Source organism: Cucurbita pepo, chromosome LG03 (genome assembly GCF_002806865.2).
Source record: "Cucurbita pepo subsp. pepo cultivar mu-cu-16 chromosome LG03, ASM280686v2, whole genome shotgun sequence".
Lineage (NCBI taxonomy): Eukaryota > Viridiplantae > Streptophyta > Magnoliopsida > Cucurbitales > Cucurbitaceae > Cucurbita > Cucurbita pepo.
The window spans coordinates 13,426,011-13,445,640 of NC_036640.1; the positions used below are offsets into that span (position 1 = coordinate 13,426,011).

The 19,630-nt window shown below is 35.6% G+C and overlaps 2 protein-coding genes and 1 pseudogene across 3 annotated transcripts; 1 reads left to right on the forward strand and 2 right to left on the reverse strand.

Annotated features, from left to right (window-relative positions):
• Positions 1 to 327: 327 nt before the first annotated feature.
• Positions 328 to 4,789, reverse strand: LOC111790783 (annotated as a pseudogene).
• An 881-nt stretch (positions 4,790 to 5,670) lies between these two features.
• LOC111791580 (abscisic acid receptor PYL9-like) lies at positions 5,671 to 7,747 on the reverse strand. The gene is made up of 3 exons (XM_023672972.1): positions 7,440 to 7,747; positions 6,625 to 6,840; positions 5,671 to 6,514 (listed from the first exon to the last, which is right to left on the reverse strand). The coding sequence occupies exons 1-3, from the start codon at positions 7,563 to 7,565 to the stop codon at positions 6,299 to 6,301; spliced, it is 558 nt and encodes a 185-aa protein (XP_023528740.1). The 5' UTR covers positions 7,566 to 7,747; the 3' UTR covers positions 5,671 to 6,298.
• Positions 7,748 to 12,571: 4,824 nt separating this feature from the next.
• On the forward strand, positions 12,572 to 18,951 carry LOC111790572. 2 transcript variants are annotated; one of them, XM_023671529.1, is made up of 9 exons: positions 12,572 to 12,947; positions 14,257 to 14,397; positions 14,636 to 14,782; positions 14,904 to 15,009; positions 15,173 to 15,355; positions 16,287 to 16,452; positions 17,096 to 17,418; positions 18,006 to 18,095; positions 18,475 to 18,951. In XM_023671529.1, exons 2-9 carry the CDS (start codon positions 14,383 to 14,385, stop codon positions 18,528 to 18,530), a joined length of 1,086 nt encoding a protein of 361 aa, XP_023527297.1. In that variant the 5' UTR covers positions 12,572 to 12,947; positions 14,257 to 14,382; the 3' UTR covers positions 18,531 to 18,951. The 2 variants fall into 2 exon arrangements, with proteins under 2 accessions (XP_023527297.1, XP_023527298.1); XM_023671530.1 differs by having other exon boundaries at positions 17,111 to 17,418.
• The last annotated feature ends 679 nt before the right edge of the window (positions 18,952 to 19,630 follow it).

Sequence of the window (19,630 nt, forward strand, 5' to 3'; positions counted from 1 at the left end):
ATGATCTGCAACCAATAACAAGATGACATGTGGCAGGATGATTGTTTTTGGAGAGACGTGTTTGTGTGGCTGAAAGTTAAGAGTGGAAAGATGCGATTAGATCTAAACCCCCTTGGAACTTCTGTAGAACTTTCAGTACAGAAGTACAAGCCGATGAAATTACACGGTGGGAATGGGAAGAAGAATCAATGCACGTACAGTACACAATTTTGTAGTACAATATTCAACTAGAACACTTGAGTTGTAACAAGAACAAGATGGACATTGTCAAGTTTGACTGAAATTCTAAGAACAGGCTTCAATACATTTACAGACGAAAATGGGAGTTAGACGACAGCATAAAATGTTTGTTATTTATGGAAAAAATATTAATCAAGATCGTAATTGAGCTCACTAATACAATATGGTAGCAAATAGAATTAGACTCTTACTCTAAAAGAAAAAAAAAATCTCTCGATTGATAATATTAATTATTCCTAACAACTTGTCCTAGAACATTGGAAGCCATTCTAGCATCTCAACATTATGGATATCGTTTGTTACATCAAGCATAGTCAATGATTTTCCCTTTTTCTGGTGGGTAGTAGAGGAGATTCTGGACACCCCAGGCCTCTGGTGAATCCGATGACGATCCTGTCTTAGCTTACACAAATTGGCTCACTACTCAGCTCCTTAAGAATATAGAACCAATATGGATATAGTTTTGCATCAGCCATAAATGAATTGAAGCATAAAGGTGGAAAAGTGATCAAAACTTCACGGTGGTCACTCAAAAGCAGCTAAGAAAAGCTGCAAATTTGAGACTTTTCACAGAAGATCAAAAAAGTAATCCAAACCTTGCCCGATTTCCCATATGGAGATGCCAGTACCCAAGGATCGAGCTTCCTCAAGACGTGTGAACACTGATTTCAGTGATGGATAAAAAACTGCGTGCTTGTTTTGATTGTTATCAGCATATAAGAAGAAATGTTCGGCACTGATATCCTCCCACTGCAGAACAGGTTTGTACTTCTCCAACAAAGATAGATAATCTCTTCCAGTGATGGCTCCACCTCCTATTGATTCCAGCAAAATACAACTGTTGTTAAAAAACGAGCACTCTTTAGCTAATGGAATTCCTTTACAAACAAGACAATCTCCTGATGTCAAATTTTATTTCGTTTAGGCTTCGGATATATAAATGTGAAAAAATGATCATTCCTAGAATTACTAGAGGATAAAGAGGGTGAAGATCTACGCGTTCATACTCGATTCAATTTGACAAAAAAAAAATTCTCAGAAAGTGAGGAAGAGGAACTGCCTTATTTGCTAAAGGGAACAGAGACAACAAATAACAACCAACTAGGCTCACTGCCATTACAAGCAGTTCATAATCGAGGATGAATGTCAGAATCCATGGCTACTTTACTGGCAGAACGTAGAATTGCACATATATTCTGATTTTGATCGAAACTTAGAAATAAAAGTTACCGCATTTTCTATCCTGGATGTGGTCAACTGGTGTCCAAAATTACCTCTTGGTAAAGGAGAAAGATTGGACAAAATGATCCATAACTACACGACGTTAGTCTGTTACTCATTAAAAGGAATATAAAAGATAGAATGGTTTCTACCTCCAGAAAGGCTGAAATCATAGCCGTAGAAGTTGATTCCAAGAAACATCTTGCCAGCCTCGTGTTGAACAGGGCTATTGCGCTTGATACCAAGTACAAGCCGTAACGGGAACGAATCCAATTCACTGGTGCATTGGGGCCTGGGCTATGCGGACCGGAGTAATCATAGGTCATAAGTGAGAAACCATCCACAGCCCCATTAAGGCTCTGCATATCTTCTGGCCCAAAATCGTGCTCTTCTAGGTTCTCTGTACGTGGTGGACCAATGACATACACAAGTTGCAACGGTTGCTTAGATCTCCTGCTCTCAACCTCTAAACGCAGGGCATTTCCAAGCTGCTTGACAAATTGCAGTGCCTGTAATAGGGAATCAAACCAGATCCCTCAGTTATCTAATATCTGAACTGAAGACGCCCACACATGCACTTTGACGGCCTCCTCTCCAGGTAGACATCATTAAAAATATAAAGAAAAGTTGACAAGACTAATGGTGGCCATCATAACCACCATCTATGTAATAGAAAGCCTAGGCAGTCCGACCACAATAACAAACTAGTTCTAATCTTCTCTCTCTTCTTTATTCTCTCGACTCTTCCATTCAGGGCTTGGATAACCTCAACAGCTAGATAACATGAAAGCCATATTACAAGGTGCATATAAGGAAAAAGATCAAGGAAAATTTCTCAAACCCCATGTCCCTAAACTAAATTAACTTCGTATTGAAAGAAACAACATATAATAAAACCAGAAGATAAAATGACACAGGTAAGCCAAAAGGAATAAGCATTTACTGAACAAAACAGAACCAAGAATACCATATTGACAAATATGAAACAGTATAGGTCCTTTTTAAATGAATACATTTTTCATTTCTTAGGCGGTAAGTAGTATACAACATCTTCAAAACAGGGAAGGAAGAGACTAGTTACCAAATTCCTCAGGTCTGGGTCACGCAAAATCCCATAAGCAGCCCATCTTGACCAGGATTCTAGCACAATACCATCATAACCCATTTCCCTGGACAAAAGAAAACAAAGATTGTGAGACTTATCTGCAACATGCAAACTAAACAAGATCAAATCTGTGATTACAAAAGAACAAAACTTACACCAGAATGATCCAACACATCAAGTTGAGTTGTAATCTAATTATTTTATTAAAAAAAAAAAACCTTGACTCTGAAATTTATAATGGCATCTAAGAGTCTGACTCTAAAACATGGATCTGCCTCTTTAATATATAAGAAATTCAGAATCACATACAAAAGTCATGAGACCATTCAGTGTACTCTTACTTGCATTCTGTTACAATTAGATCGATAGCTTTGTCCTTCAGCTTCTTCTTTCTAAGCAAATCTGTAGGAGATGCTTCAACAACCACTCTGGGCAATACCTACTTTAGAATTAATGAATGAATAAAATGGCCCAACATCCGTCCAAGCTCAAATATAATGATTTAAGACTACTAGTCATGCACAAGAGGTACAGTCAAAGTGGACCATTAATCAATGCTCCCTGAACGCCCTGCAAATTGTCAGAAATTCACAACCTTCCAAAGACAAATCCTCTATGCGTTCTTTGATCCAAAAGAATCCCAACAATACCTCACAAAACATAAATCCAGGATTCATCAAACTTCATCTAATGAATGTTTTCTGTTATATTGTTGGAACTAATATCACCATCTGCTTGCCTCTAGTGCTACATGAACTATAAAAAATATACATCCTTCATTGTACCAGGGCATCTCAGTCAGTCTTAGCTCGGAGATCCATCCTTGATCAGCATTGTGCCTTCCTTCCAACACTAAGCGAGAACCATGACTGTACCAGAACATAACTCTTAGCAACATGGAAAAGGAAGAAATACAAAAAGAATGTAGAAAGCAAACTACATGAATAAAATTAACACAAAGAATGTAGCTATCATGTGTTTCTGTGTAGGAATTACACTCAGCTGAAAACCACTAAGAGATAAACGTAAGTAGAAGTGTGTTGAATGTGCTCCATTATTGCAATTTTGTGGAGGCGTAGCTTGGAAAGAATGGAAAGCTTTTAAAGGTAGAATAGTAAGAAGAGCCTTGCAATCCAAATGTTCTTGATTTTTCACGTTGGTGCTCATTCTCTAGTTAAGTAAATGTCCTCTCGGATTTCACCAAATAATAGATTGTTCCATATCTTCCCTTGGTCTCAGGTTATTTCTTTTCTTATCCCCCATTTCTAGTATTTCTTCTCTTTATTCATGAAAGGTCCGTTTCACATCCAAAAAAACTCACAATAAAAAAAGAAAAAAAAATCGACGTAATTTCTGTACCTCTTCAAATCATACCACACCGGTGATAAATGTGTAAATTTGGAGTTGAACTTTTTTGCCATATCATAGCCCTTGGAGTTCCTGCACAATTTACCATGTGAACTTTGCTAAAGTTTTAAGCTGATAGATTAAGAGACTCTTTAAATATGCACACATAGAAGAACATGTGAAGATAGTTGAGAGATTAAAAGTGGCACGAGAGAGTTTCCAAGTGGATACCACGGAGTAATATAAGCAAGTACAGGATAATCATAATGACGGCGAGAGACATTTTCTGCGACATTCGAGTGCTCCTGCATCAAACAGAAGACCCTAAGCAACTGAGTAACATACTTACAGAAGCAAATTGAACGAACTGCGCTAATACTTTGTCATATTAGTGGCCACATCGAAGAGACAATGAGGCATAGACCGGTTTCGGAAAGTTGACAAAATTTAGGAAATCCTAGTGACCAAAGCATTTTATAGAACTTTCAAAGTAGCTGAAGATTCAAAAAGACATACAGCTAAGATTTCTTGATAGCGGATATCGGTCTTGATAAGGCCCCGTTCGTATACAGATGCGCCAGAAAAGTCACCACTTGAGGTGTATTTGTGATAAACGAGAACGGCAATGGCGGGAGAAATGACAAAGAAGACAACGAAAATGATGATGAGCCTCCGGTCGGAGGAGGAATCACCAACGATGTGGTGCTGATCAGAAGAGACGGCTTGGTTTTGCCGGCGATTCGAGACGGGTTGGCGATCCCGCTTCTTGGCCATGACGGCGCGTCGAACACAACGAGCTTCTGTGGCGCGACAGTTGCGTTGACCGAGGGAACCTAATTAAAAAAGGGGAAATTATACAAAAATACAGTGAACTACGGATAAGATTCAATATGAGGCGTCTCGACTTCCGAAAAAAAAAAACATAGCTTTTTTTAAATAAATTATTTATGAGAATTAACAATAACAACTAATTTCTAAAAATTAAAAGGGTTACAAGTACGAATATATTATTCCCAACTATATATATAATTAATTAATTAATTCAGATAATTACAAGGTTTAAGTACATAGTAGAATCTTATAAAAAATGATAAGTAAAAGCTAATTTTAAAATTTTAAATTTATTGAACTAAACTTTAAAATTTGGTAAAATTGTGTATAAAAAATGCTAAATTGTAAAATTCATATCTTTGAATTATATGGAAAAATAAATCGTATTTCTGTGGCTTCACAAATGTTTTATTTATTTATTTATTTGTGGTGCTAGTTTTTTCATTATTTTTACACTAGAGGTCAATGGATCTGATTCCTACGAATATAGAATACGTAGTTTAAATAATTGTATTAATTACTCTAAATAATTAATTAATTATAATAACAAAATGTCAGCTCATAGCTTAGCTGTTACTTGTTAGATATATTTAATTTCTTTGGAACATTCTCAAACTTTCAGCCCACATGAGATTAATATTTAAATATTATAAAAAAAATAACCCATTCATTCAATATAAAAATGAATTTTAGGTCTAAAACATCTCGAACCTCCTAAAACATTTTATGAATAGATCAAGCACCCATTAGGGATTGAAAAATTTAAACTAACAGACGCTTCAACACATAAATTAATACTCAAATGAAACTCATCAAAAGATCAAACCACAAATTTTTCTGGCGTCCATCCCCATGCATTCTCCTCCCTCATAAGCCCCATCAGTGAATTTTTTCACTTTTTTGAGTCCATCAATAAGGAAACTAAATGAGCAATCTTCTACATTTCATTACATTATGGCTGAGAACAGACCTAATTGTTGTACATGGAGGTAGAAATTGGTTTCACATTCCCAGTCCCAAGCAAGAAAAACAAGTCCCTGAATCTTGACCATTCCACAATTTTTACTTTTTAAAGCAGCTGATTCCAAATAACATAACAAAAGTAGAGAACAAATTCTCAGGAATAGTGTAGTCAAGGGTCAAGACTGACATGTATAAAGCCATAATCTATCTTATTTCAGGACGACATACCAGTACTGCCTTTAGCTACAATGCATAGGCCCTAAATTTCTGCTACCAAGCTGCACAAACCCAAGTTAATTAACATAAATTAAGAATCTTCCAAATTTCATCCATGGATAGCCAGTGCAAATTGCCCTTCGAGAAGGAAAGAAACCGAGTAACATGAAAAAGCACGTAAAAAACCAGCCAAATTCATATCCATGTGATGGAAAATCAACCACCGGACTTGCACCCAAAACTTCAGGGAATGTGGTAGTAGTATAGCTCTGAACAATCTTTTTATACATGGCACAGCACAACTGCAGCTAAAATGGGCTCTGGGTCTACCATGAAACTATTCACATCAATGTTCAGTTGCTTCCTCCTTACCAACTATTTCTCGAGCAGTTCAGTTTGCCCCTGCACAGCCATCCTCTCCGATACATCAGCCAAAGATTTGAGATTGCATTGGATTAACGCCTTAACAAAATAGCACGTCTCGTCTTTTGTGTTCCCACTAGGCACATCGACCACGAAAGACTCGATCACAAGCGTCCCAGGTCTTCCATCGATAACCTTTGGATGGACAGTCATGATGGAAGAGTAGTTCTGCACAATTAAAGCAGGAATGTTTTCAATTTATAGAGATCTTTGAACAGAACAAAATTTTTCACCATCAAAGGCCCCATCAAACAAATTGAGTTCGAGAATAGTCATACTTTGAGCCTGTGATCTCCACCAACGATTCTGATTCCAAGAATGTGTTCTTTATCATCAAGAAGCTCCAACCTCTCAGTACTGGTGGTCGCAGGAAGACCAGATTTCACATTCACTTCCCTGACGCTTCCAATGCCCAGGTCTCCTTTCACCACACAACGACTAACAAACGGCTTATATTTTTGGGGCTGATCGAATCTCCTCACCAGTGACCAAACCTGATATAATGCAACCTTGAGTTATTAGAAACTCAACTAAAAGCTTAAAACAAATTCAAGAAAACTCCACAATTTCATCAATTACGAAACTGCAAGAAAGATCAAAATCAAGAACTGATGGAGGCTATTCGCCAAGATTATATCATTTCACAAGAAACAAAGAAGATTTATCAAAGATGCTCATCTCATTCTGGCACCTTAGAAAGAAGCAAGTAAAATCTCATCCTCACGGTCACATCTCAATAAGGATATGCAATCACGTATGAAAACTATCTAGTTGAACAAAATTAGGCCTTATTTGGCACAGAAAAATGTTCCGGGAATAAGCGGAAAACAAAATCACAAAAAGAACAAGTGAAATCCGAATCTCATTAAACCATAACGATCCGTAAAAAAGTTGCAGAAAATCCACACCAATTGAAGTCGGAAAGGAAAAAGGTAAGGAAGCAAGAATCTAAAACAGGCAAGTAGAGGAAAAATTGAAATAGAACGACAATCCATCACAAACGAGTGCAAGAGCGTTGACGAAAAATGGAAGAGCAAAACAAAATCAAAAGAAATGGTGTGGATCGGAAGAGTGAGGCCAAGAAAGAACTCACAAGAGGAACCGGAGCTCTAACGTTCTTGAAAACAGCAGAGGTACACTGATTCTCCTTCGGGTGGTGACGGTGATGCCTGCGTATGTACTGAGCTTCCATAACTCCACATGCATCGTCGTCGTTCATGGTGGTGGATTCGATTCGATTCGATTGAATTCCACAACGCCTCCACCAGTAGAGTACAGCGAGTCTGAGCTTTCTGAAGATGTCGATAATGGAAGCTTTTGTGAGAGAGGATGAACCTCCTTTACTTTGCAGGTATTTTGCAGAGGCACAGTGCCCCAAGTGTTTAGCTCTATTTCCGCAGCCTCTCTATTTTTTAATTATATTTTATAATATTAAATAAATAAATAACATTTACCCTCATTCACCGACAAATTTATTGTTTATGTATTTATTATTATTTTTTATTTCTCCCTTGCAACTTGCAATTTCGACGTCGACGTTTGGATTTTAATTTTACCGATAAATGGCAAATTTGGGTACCCACCAGTATTTTTATTAATTTTCTTATTGCTTTTTATTTTTGTAGGTTAATAAATAAATATATTATTAAAATATCAAATATATAGATTAATTCAGCACATCGGAATTAAAGGAAAAACAGAACCAGACAAAAAGAACAAAAATAAAAACCAATTACACTGCAGTTTACTGTCTAGTTTATTATATAAATATATTTTTATATATATTTCTCTAGTACTGTGCAGGTTCTGTTACCTTTAAATATATATATATATTTCTTTTTAATTAAAAGTGTGTGTCTAACTTTGGCATCTTCGTACGAACTATTAAAATTAAATACTTTAGCGTACAATTTTGATTCTTCAGATTCATTATTGTTTAAAATTAATTTTTTATTTTATAAATTCAATTAAAGTTGAACCCTTATAAAAATAAATATTAAATCAGTCGTACAAAATATTTCTTATAAGAATATAGATTTCTAATAGGCACGTTTTAAAATTATGAATCTGATCGACTAAGTGGACAATATCCCTTAGTATTTGATTGAAAATAAAATAATAATAATAATAATTTATTGTGGAATTGGTGCTGTCGCCACAAACAATTTCTCTTCAGCGGATTCACATGCATTTCATCGTGCAAGGAACAACTCATGCTAGGATTTCTCAATTTTATAAATAAAATTAAAATGTCAACATTGCCCTTCCTAAGATTCTTCAATCCCTTTTCAATAACAAAATGTCAATATTGCCCCTTGCTTTTTTTTTATTTGTTTATTTTTGCAATTAAAAAAAATATAAAGAGATCATAAACGTTTAATTACTTTATTTGTGCTCTAATTCACTCTAATTATTTTCTTTTGAAAGCTTCATTCACACTCATTTATTTTAAATCACAAAAATATTCATTATTATTTCAAATGGTTGAAATACTTGAAATAAAAAATTGCTATCATAAATATGGTTTTCTTTAAAATTCAATAAAGAAACAAAAAAGTAGGACCCATGTGAAATAAATGGTCATTGCATGTGAACGTATTTAATAATTTAATAAATTAATAAATACTAAAATACCCAATTGATTTTATTTTAACCCATCCACTCTTCAAATATTTAAATTCGAGTTTTAAAATAATATTTTAATCTTTTATAAACCGTGGAAGTAAAAAATAAATTAAGAAGAGATACATTAATGAACTGATACCACATCCGAATGAGAGAGATCTTAATGATAGTAGATAACGTGATCATGTTGCATGTAATTCAGGAGAACGTCAGACCTGTAAGATATGTATATATATGTGTGGGCATGTGGGGTTGAGATGTGGATGGTTGCAAAGTGTGAATAGAAGGGGTTAAGATAGGGTTTTGTGGAGCCAAAGAGGGGACTTGTGCTTCATTCCCTCCACATAATATTAAGGCATTAATAAATTAATGGTTAAAACGATAATACCCACCGACCAATCCCATTTTGAACACATGATTTGGTTCAATCTTTACTCATTTGATAACGAAAGCTGTTGGATTGACGCGACAACCAACAACTTGCTTTGTATTACCTTTTACTCCTTCACAACATCAAGTGGATTTCATTATTACATTTAATTTAGTAATTAAGAATATAAAATAAGTTATCTGGTCGATTGGTTTCTGACACTTTTCGTGTGCCAAATGAGTTGATGTGACCCAATTCCCTCGAAATTTTGTTATTTATTTAATTAAAAGAATATTTGAAAAGAAAAAAAAAAGTACAAAAGGTTAGTGTCACTTGGCAAAAAAATGTGCAAGTTGGCTTCTTTAAAGCATATTTTGAGGATAATTTGGAATATATTTATATAATTGGATTGAAACAAAATAGTGTCACATAATTCTCAAGAAAAAGGGCAAGAAAACTGAAAAAGGCCAATGTAGTCACGTGATGCACCCCATCCCATTGGCTCGTTCACATACACTTTTATTTATTTTTATTGTTTTTTTTTTAATCTTTTTTAAGCAAATTTTTAATATGATAAACGAGTAATATTTTAGATTTATATTGTTGGTGAAGCTCAAAGTCCATTAATTTGGAATTAATAAACTTTTGAGCTTTGACTCTTTATGAAAAATCTAACAGGTGAATAGAGCGTGTTTATACATATATGGAAATTTGTTAGGTGCGAGATGTGATGAAAAAGTTAGAGAAGAGGAGAGTGAAAGGGAAAGGGCAGGAAAAAGCGGGAACGATAAATATATCATTTATGGGCACGGTTGAGAGAGATGAACTCAAAATTCGTCTTTTTGTGTAACGTTCAATGTTCTTCATCATCTTCTTTTCATTTCTAGAAAAAGCCGACTCTTAAGCACTTTTTTCCTCGTTCTTTTATCTTTTTTCCATATGAGCCTTGTTTTGACATTTCTAAAATTAAATGGATTGAGTTTCAAATGACTAAAGTTGCAACACCCAAGAAAATGAGTACACGAATGAACTGGAAGTGGTCATGCAGATATGATGGTTAAGAAAAACTTAAAAGAATTGAAAGTTACTACTATGCTAACAAGTTTCATACGAACCCATAGTTAAACATACTCTACTTTGAGTAATTCTATGTCGAGGGACGATGTTTAGATTATATAAGTTAATATACAATGGGCTTGGGCGTTGTTGGACTCTTTGGCACAATGAAGGCCTAATGGGCATTGTTGGACTCTCTGGCACAATAAAGGCCTAATGGGCATTAAGGTAGTTTCAAAATAGGTGAGTCAACTCTAGCATGGCCTTTTCTAATGGGCTTAATTTTTTTTTTTTTTTTTTCATACTACGAATATTTTAAACTTTCAAACATCAAGTTAATATTTAAATAATATTAGACAGTTTATTAAAGTATAAAAATTAGGTGAAGTTAAATAATTTATTTTAGTTAAAAAAATATTTTTTTGGAGATAAATATGAAACTTTATGTAATTGGAAGTAATTTTATATAATTTAATAATAAAAAGAAAGCGTTTCTAGAATCTCTCTAAAACTGCAATAGTAGCTATAAATAATGTAGATTAAAAATTAAATTAAGAAGAAAAAAAAAACAATATTTAAGTTAATTGTGGAGCCACGTCACGACAACGTCGTACAGAAAGAGAAACATAGCGGGAACTTTTGAAACTCGTTCGTCCCTCCATTGACTCGGCTCCCGCCCTTTCAACGGTCATTCGATTGCCACGGTTCTTAGTTCTCCCAGCGACACGTGTTCATCCCAAAGTTGATTCCATGGAGCCCACGTCTGACATGACACCCAAACAGCCAAACTTATCTAATTATGATTGGAGGCTTTTTAATCATCTTAATCTCAATCTCTTATATTTGGATTAAAATAATAAATCATTAATTATATCAAACGGGAAACCTTAAAGCTTGTGGCTTAAATTCGGTCACGTGGCAATCACGTTCCACTCGTGACAGCTTGCAGGCTCATGAGCCACAGCCGGCTAATCTAACTATTCAAATCAGCCGCCAACCTGTAATTAACAGAAACAAACACCATCTTTAAAATTTAATTACATGTAAAATTACATCAAATTTTAAATTGTGCAAAATTGTAAAATAATATAATTAATAATTTGTTTAACAAAATAGGTTTGAAATTGTAGTTATTTATTGGGTGTTTTAGTTAGGGAGGGGAAAATTAAAATTAGGGAAGTTTGATGGGGGAGAAGTTTGATTTTGATTGAAATGAAGGAGTGGCGTGCAAATATTAAATTTGAATGACTAATTGAGTGATAAGATTGAAATTGAGGGACCAATATTGAAAAAACCACATATTTATTTTTTAATAATTTGAAAAAACAAAATTCTCATCCATACATTTATAATAGAAAATTGTTAAAAAATAAAAAATAAAAAATAAAAAATAAAATGAATGAAAAGAGGAAGTGGTCCAGCGCAGAAAATGGAACAATATCTGGCAAAATCTAAGGCATAACCAATGGAGAATGATGAGATTGATGGGCCGATTCTGATTTTTGGATCTGGACCACTCCCCCTATTGGGCCCCAGCTCACATGATTTAATCAATTTTCTAATATATATATATACATATGTGTGTGTATGTATATAATTAAATCGACAACTTGCTGCGTCCACAAAAATCTCGTCTCATTTTCTATTCAATGTTTTTTTTTTCTTAACACTATTACCAAATTTTAAATCATCAGCTGGGCCATTAAAGAACATGCCCCGATCAGCTTCATCTTCATTTAGTAAAGAGGGTTGAGGATTACTGAGAAGAGTCCCACATTGACTAATTGATGGAAATATCGTGAGTTTATAAATAAGAAACATCACGTGAAACATATCATGTTATTGTGGAGGAACGTGGTTCCTCACCTGACATCAAAATAATGTCCTTAAGTTAACTATGTTAATAAACGTTCGTTCACAAAGTTAGATTAACTAAACTAATGGGAAAAAACAAAGCAAAGTAACAGCAAAAATAAATTAAGAAAAAGACAAAAAAGAAAAGAAAAGAAAAGAAAATAAATGGCAACGACAGTGATTGGGCGTTCGCCAACAATAGGTCACAGTCGTTTGCCCGTGAATCGAGGCCCGAGCCGAGCCGCTCCTTCCAAAATATCACCAAGCCGACTCCTAAATATATATTTTTTACCTCCAAATCTTATTCCATTAATTTGCAATACAACTTCGGAGCACCGTCATTGCCCAGCAAGTTTTTTGTTTTCTTTTTTCTCTGCTTCGTCTCTGCTTCCTGTGCTATCAATAATGTCGTAACAAATCCATGCCCAATAATTCCCATCCTCTAATTTCTTCGTTTCTTCCGTTGGATTTAATTATCTTTCGTTCTTTCTCGCAATTACGGCTACCGGTGGAGGATTTCTTATCGCTGTCGTCTTTTAGCTACTAAGCTTTGAGTAAATCTCAGCTGCCAAGTTCAAGTGCATTGCTGTTCGTCAATCCACATCGATACGCGTTTCAGAGATTGGTTCCGGAGTTTATCTTACTAAATTCGTCGAAATTAAGCATTTCCACCGAGTGTTGGAATCTGGGTTGCAGGTAATATTGCCCAGATCGTTAATTTCTGTTTCTTGTGTTCCGGTTTATTTGTATCTGTTTGAAGAAGTGAAAATTGAAGTTACATGCTCTTGCAGGATGTTTGTTAGTTGTAATCTAATATCACTGTTGGTTCGTTGTTATACAGCATTGAAGGTGTAATTCACAGTGTCCTCGGAACTGAGTTGAGATCCAATTGAGTTTAGAGAAAATACTTTTTTGTTTGCTGATGCTATGTGCAAAGTTCCAATACATTAACGTTTTAGTTATGTAACATGTGCCATCCTTGGTTTGAAGTTGACTTCGTTCATGGAAGTGATTGTTTCTCTCATTTGGATTTTTAGCGAATGGATGCTTAAACTAGGAGTGGTTTGGGTTATGTTTGTTGAGGAATTTTTACAAGCTGGGAAATATAGTTCTCTCTCTTTAAATTAAAAAAATCAGCTGGAGGTGGATTTCTAGCAGGGAATATCAGAGCATTGTTATGAAATATTGTTTTTTTTTCTTTTAAGTGAATTGGAAAAATTGGCGGTGGGAGTTATGCACTGATTTTAAACTGTCTATAAAGAAATAGTTGGGATGCTGGTGTACTTCTCTTTGTTCTTGTGAGATCCCACGTCGGTTGGGGAGGAGAACTAAGCATTTTTTATAAGGGTGTGGAATCCTCTCCCTAGTAGCTACATTTTAAAAGCCTCGAGGGAAAGCTCGAAAGAGAAAACCCAAAGATGACAATATCTGCTAGCGGTGGGCTTGGGCTGTTACAAATGGTATCAGAGCCAGACGCCAAGCGATATGCTGACGGGGAGGCTGAGCCCCGAAGGGGGGTGAACACGAGGTGGTGTATCAGCAAGGACGCTGGGCCTCGAAGGGGGTGGATTGGGGGGGTCCCACATTGATTGGAGAAGGGAACGAGTGCCAACAAGGACATTGGACTCCGAAGGGGGGTGGATTGTAAGATTCCACATCGGTTGGGGTGGAGAATGAAACATTATTTATAAGGGTGTGAAAAACCTCTCCCTAGTAGACGCATTTTTAGAACCTTGAGGGGAAGCCCGAAAGGGAAAGACTAAAGAGGACAATACCTGCTAGCGGTGAACTGTTATAGTTCTACTAAAGGAAATGCTGAAGCACATTTACTCCGTTGTTCGTTTTCCTATTTACCATTGCTCTTTTTGCAAAGAATTTAGCCAATGAATTAGCAACGTTAGTACTTGTGTTAACCTTTACTATATGTTGTATATTTTTTTCTAATTCATCATACCTGTCCTATTGGTTGGACCTGGTGATTGAATGATTAGTATTCTGGTTTCAGGTGAAATAATCAAGCCTACAAGAGCTATACCTATGCATATAATCACGCTTATTTCTGCAGCCTTTGCTGTACTTGAAGAGTGCCTAATTTGTATAGAGAGATGTGATCATTCTGCTTTCAACTGATATGAAGACCGCACAGGTTTTCTTTCACAATTCTGCTTGCAACCAAAACTTCTCCACTTATTCCTAGAATGCTACAATGTTTTGATACAACTGTTGGACATCAATCTTTGTTGGTGTTCTGGCTCTTGGATATTATATATTACTGCAGCTTCCTTATAGTATTTAGTTTCCTATTTGATTACTAGAAAATGATTATATGCCACTCCTATATATCTAACTTCCATGCTAAGAAATACCCATCTTGGCATGCATAGAGAGCTCAAGATACAAAGAAAGCTTTGGATGATACTGAGAAGGACCTACCAAACAACAACAAAACCGAGACTCCTATAACAGACACAGGTTCAATATCTGGCTCAAGTAACGATGGCAAAAAAGTTTCTCACCAAGATATTGAATTTGTAAGCTCAAATTCTTTCTTGTTACGATGACCATTATTTTCTATATACTTTTTGAGGTCTCTCTGCCTCTGTTGTGATTTCTTATCTCTTATTTGTTGAATGAATTGGAATGTTGCTCTAGGTCCAGAATTTAATAGAGCGGTGTCTACAATTATATATGAATAGAGATGAGGTGGTTAAGACCCTATTGAATCGTGCAAGGATAGATCCTGGATTTACGTCATTAGGTAAGTATAGGAGCTCTGATTAAGTCCTATGTTTTAATATTTGTGTTCAATTGCATAACAATACCAGTAAACGCTCTCTATTACTCCACATTCACTTAGATAGGTGATTGAGTCTATTGCTTATTTATAATTGTTTATTAACGTTTTGACTTTCGTCATTCAGTTTGGCAGAAGCTGGAAGAAGAGAATGCTGATTTTTTCAGAGCCTATTACATAAGATTAAAATTGAAAAAACAAATCCTTCTTTTCAATCATTTGCTTGATCATCAATGCCGTCTCATGAACTATTCCATGCCTCCCAAAGTTCCTTTGGCTCCTATGCAGAATGGAATCCATCCATTATCTGGTAAGTTCTCATATTCTTACACAGATTACGTAAATATCTAGCTCAGTTGATGAAGTTCTTACCCCTTGTTTGCAACATTATTGTTGTTGTAAGCTGCAGCTTGTAATTTGTAAACTATAGATGCTGGGGTTCTGCTAGCTAGGAAAATTGATATTGGAAAAATATTTTCTTCGTTTCAACAGATGGGAACAGAGGGTGAGAAGTTAAGGATGTCAGTTGATCTGGTTCTTCTAAATTCAATGTCTTGCTCAGAACATTGAGAAAAATGGCATCCTGAACATTAATCAAGTTATTTGAATGTCAAACCTTTTTACACGTCTACTTATTCCTGTTTATGGATGGAGAAAAACTATCTTCTGCAGATAGTGCCAACTACCATGTGGTAGGATTAAAAACTTTGCACTGAGTTAATAGCCTAGAGTTTTCACTAAAAGGTGGAAGAAGATATGGCCTGATACAGGAGAGTATCATCTCAGTCTGCATACTTTGTGTAGATACAGTTCTAGTGTTTAGTTTTGCTAGGCTTCAAAAGTCCTTCCAAAATTAAATCAATATGCTTGTTCATGGTGGCCGGACAAAGTTGAATATGAAGCAGTAGAAATTAAGATGCTGAATGTATTTTTATCCTGTTTATTTGTTTGTGGCACATGCAAATAAGAAATGAAATTTTGAGCTCGGCTTTTTGTGTGTGACTTGTAGCTCATTATTATTAATTGCGGACATTCTTTTGTGCTTTAAGAGAAAGATCTCTCCGAAAGTTTATGCCTAGTTGTATACCATTCATGGGCTCTGGATACCATGTGCTCTGGAATGCCAAGCCTAGTTGTAGCTCCTCTTAATTAACCTAACTTTATATATTGAAGTAAGAAAGCTCCATGTTGCAAGTTACTAGCATTTCGTTGTTATTCATCACTACTTGTTTTCAGTGCAGTTAACAACTTACCAATGGGATATCCAGTACTTCAACAACCTCCAATGTCAATGCCAGGTCAACCCCATCTGGATACCATGGGCTCTGGGATGCCAAGCTGCCATGTTGTTAATGGCGTTCCTGCACCTAGTAACTTCCATCCTATTAGGATGAACTCTGGGAACGAGTAAGAAAACTGCCCAAGTTAAGTCATTGCTAATATACATTCTAAAACATTAAATACCGCGTCCTTTGATGAAACAAACCGATAGAAAATTTGTAGAATGGTAAAAAAGATAGCATAAAGTGGAAATATGTTCAAACTTATATGAAAAATATAATACAGCGGAAGAATTTGCCATTTCCACTGAGCAAGCATCCTTGTCAATCTAGTAACTATTACCTCTAGGGGATTGATAATCGTGCACAAGTACTAGCATGGGATGTCATGGCTCATGCTGCTAGTCTTGTCATGATATCATCTTATCATAACTACATAGCCAAATCCATTCAAGAAAAATCTGCCATGTTCATGTGACTGTAGATTTTGCATGGGACAATTTTTTCCTGGAGTTTTGGATACCTACAAACTAAGCAAGAAAAACTGCATCCAATGATACGAAACTGTAATAATTTGCATGGGACCAATGATCCGTGTCTAAGACATAGCCTCTAGGATTCATGTGCTGACTATGAGAGAGGCTTTAAGAATATATATGGAGGAGAGTAATACAGTATTTGCATTCGTTAGCTTCACAACTTCTGCACAATTCATTTTTCACTTGAACTGGTAGTTATTTTATTGCATCTAATACTTGTCCTTATTGAAGTATGATGATGAACAGTGAGGCTGATGTGGTTCCTGTTATTCCACCGAACGGCACCATGCCCTCCTTGTCAGAGATGTCTATGAGTCCTACATCGGTGGCATCCAGTGGTCATTTCTCATTCACTGCTCCAGAAATATCCGGAATTGGAGTAGATACTTCTGCACTTGATACTGCATTTACATCAGAAATGGGAAATTCAGTTGGTCTGCAACTTTCACAAGATGGTGGAGCTGGAAATTCTAGGGATTCTCTCAGATCATTGGATCAGATTCAGTGGAATTTTTGTCTGTCAGATCTTACAACAGATTTATCAAATTTGGGAGGTAACTTAGAGGCATTTTTTAATGTTGCGATTATCGATCACTTTGGACTTTATACTTGAGACAAAAAGAAACATCTAAATTCTGGAAAATGCATGTAGGAGAAATAAGGCTTTGAAGACCACGTATTCTTAACCACTTAGCAATAGTTCAACAAATCCTTATTGCACAAAATATAGCAGGATTTAGATAGTGAGAAAAAACTTCTCTATATTGTGAACAAGGGCAACAGGTGGAGGGAAACTTTTCTCTGAAGTCCATTAACTCAAAAAAGTTGGAAAATATAGGATGTTGGACTTGGTTGACAGGCATCCTAATCAGAGTCAAACAGTTATACTGTGTGGATGAATGAATGCATTTTATAGTCAGTGGTCACCATAGAGTAAGACCACACATTCATCCCTGATATGAATGTATCAGTGGCGTGGGGCATCCTTGAGATGACCGAATAGTCTTGTGTTGCTTCATACAATTTGATAGCTTTCAGGAAGAGCTTTGAATAAGATACAAAATCCTATTTCTGGTAGATTTCATTCTTCTCTTTGGAATAACTTGTAGCATATTGATGCAATCTCTTCAATTTGGTGCAGATTTAGGACCATTAGGCAACTACCCTGGTTCTCCGTTTTTGCCCTCAGATTCGGAAATTTTGCTTGATTCACCTGAGCAAGAAGATATAGGTATGGGAATTGCAGACTCTTTTCAGCTCAAAATTGTTTGATATAACCAAAACCACCCTTTTTGAAATCAAACATCTGCCGGGTATATACGTAGATATATATATATATTGTTCTGTAAGATTTCATCATGATAAGCGATTTGGAAAATGTTAATTAGATTTGTATAGTAAGTGCAATTACATTTGTATGAAGATTTTAATCTTTTCTTTCATCAAGTATGACTCTTGCAACTCAGAGGCATCTGGTCGTCCATGCAAAGTTGGATGACATAGATATAACATGACACTTGCATACCTAAGAAATCCCGGAAATCGAGTCTAAGCCTTTATTTACATAACTTGTCATTTTGCCAATCACTAACGTCTCAATTTTATCTCAGTGGAGGAGTTCTTTGTTGATTCTGTCCCTGGGCTGCCAGACGAAGAGAAATCCTAGACAGAGGCGACAGAGGTTTTTTTTTTTTTTTTTTTTTTTTNTTTTTTTGCCACTTGAATAAGTAGGATAGGACAAGATTTGACCAGAAATCAAGAGTTCATTGTCTATCAATAAACAGGCATTCAGTAATTTTGTCATCGACAAATTTTAATTATTTAAATATTGTAGTCACATAGCTTGCTTGGTAGGAATGTAGATAGGGAAGTAGTCATGTAGGGGAAGCCGTAGTTCTCTTGTGCTGCTCATTTCAGAGATATCCAGTTGCTTGGCAGTTGAAGCTGGCTGTTCAGTTTTTAATCCCTTGTCTGGTCTGGATTTATGGGTCAATTACGACCATCCTATAATTATGGTACTTTTTGGATGTTTGATTGTTCCCGCTCTCGTTAAATGGCTTTGATTGATGGAAGCACCCATCAGGTTATCTGCTGTCTTCCTTTCTGATACATTTTAGCTAACAGATGAAGTTACATCTGATAACGTGGTTCATAAAGAACGATAATACTAAAGATAGTGAAATGTATCAGCTAACCTAAAAACATACTTAGTATCATAATAAGAACAACTTTAAAGGCTTCTTAGCAAGCAAGGAAACCTTATAAATTCATAAGAGAAGAAGATATAAACTCATTAGGCCACTGCTCACAAATGTTATGGTTTCTTGGAGAAGTGAGTGAGGACAAGAACAGATAATTGAGAAGAGTGGGCCACTTCCTTTTCTTCTGCACTAATAATTGTCTGATAGGGTGGAGTTTATTTATACACTAAAAAGTACCCATCTTTTGAAATGGCTTTTCCTTGCACCAAAGTAGAAAAACAGTGACTGAGATGATAACTTTTTGGGCTTTTAGTGTCTCTGCTCTCATTTTGAACTAACATTCATCTTACCAAATAATGCTTGTTACGACCCTTTTTCATTATCAAATTGTTTATTATACTGTGCATGTAATAAAGTGAGAACCTTATCATTCTCTATCTGCATTTCCTTTCAGTGGGGTATGGTTATATGGTATAGATTAATCTCTTTTCCTTATGACAAAATATTGCAATTTATAAGTTTTTTTTTTCCTTTGTTTCTGTTCATCTGTTCTCACATGAATTTG

Coding starts and splice junctions, on each gene's coding strand:
- LOC111791580 (XM_023672972.1), bottom strand. CDS start 7,565: ATGAACGACGACGATGCATGTGGAGTTATGGAAGCTCAGTACATACGC. Junction 6,841..7,439: donor TTAGAGCTCCGGTTCCTCTT/GTGAGTTCTTTC, acceptor GCATTATATCAG/GTTTGGTCACTGGTGAGGAG. Junction 6,515..6,624: donor GTGGAGATCACAGGCTCAAA/GTATGACTATTC, acceptor TTAATTGTGCAG/AACTACTCTTCCATCATGAC.
- LOC111790572 (XM_023671529.1), top strand. Junction 17,419..18,005: donor AGATTTATCAAATTTGGGAG/GTAACTTAGAGG, acceptor AATTTGGTGCAG/ATTTAGGACCATTAGGCAAC. Junction 18,096..18,474: donor ACCTGAGCAAGAAGATATAG/GTATGGGAATTG, acceptor ATTTTATCTCAG/TGGAGGAGTTCTTTGTTGAT.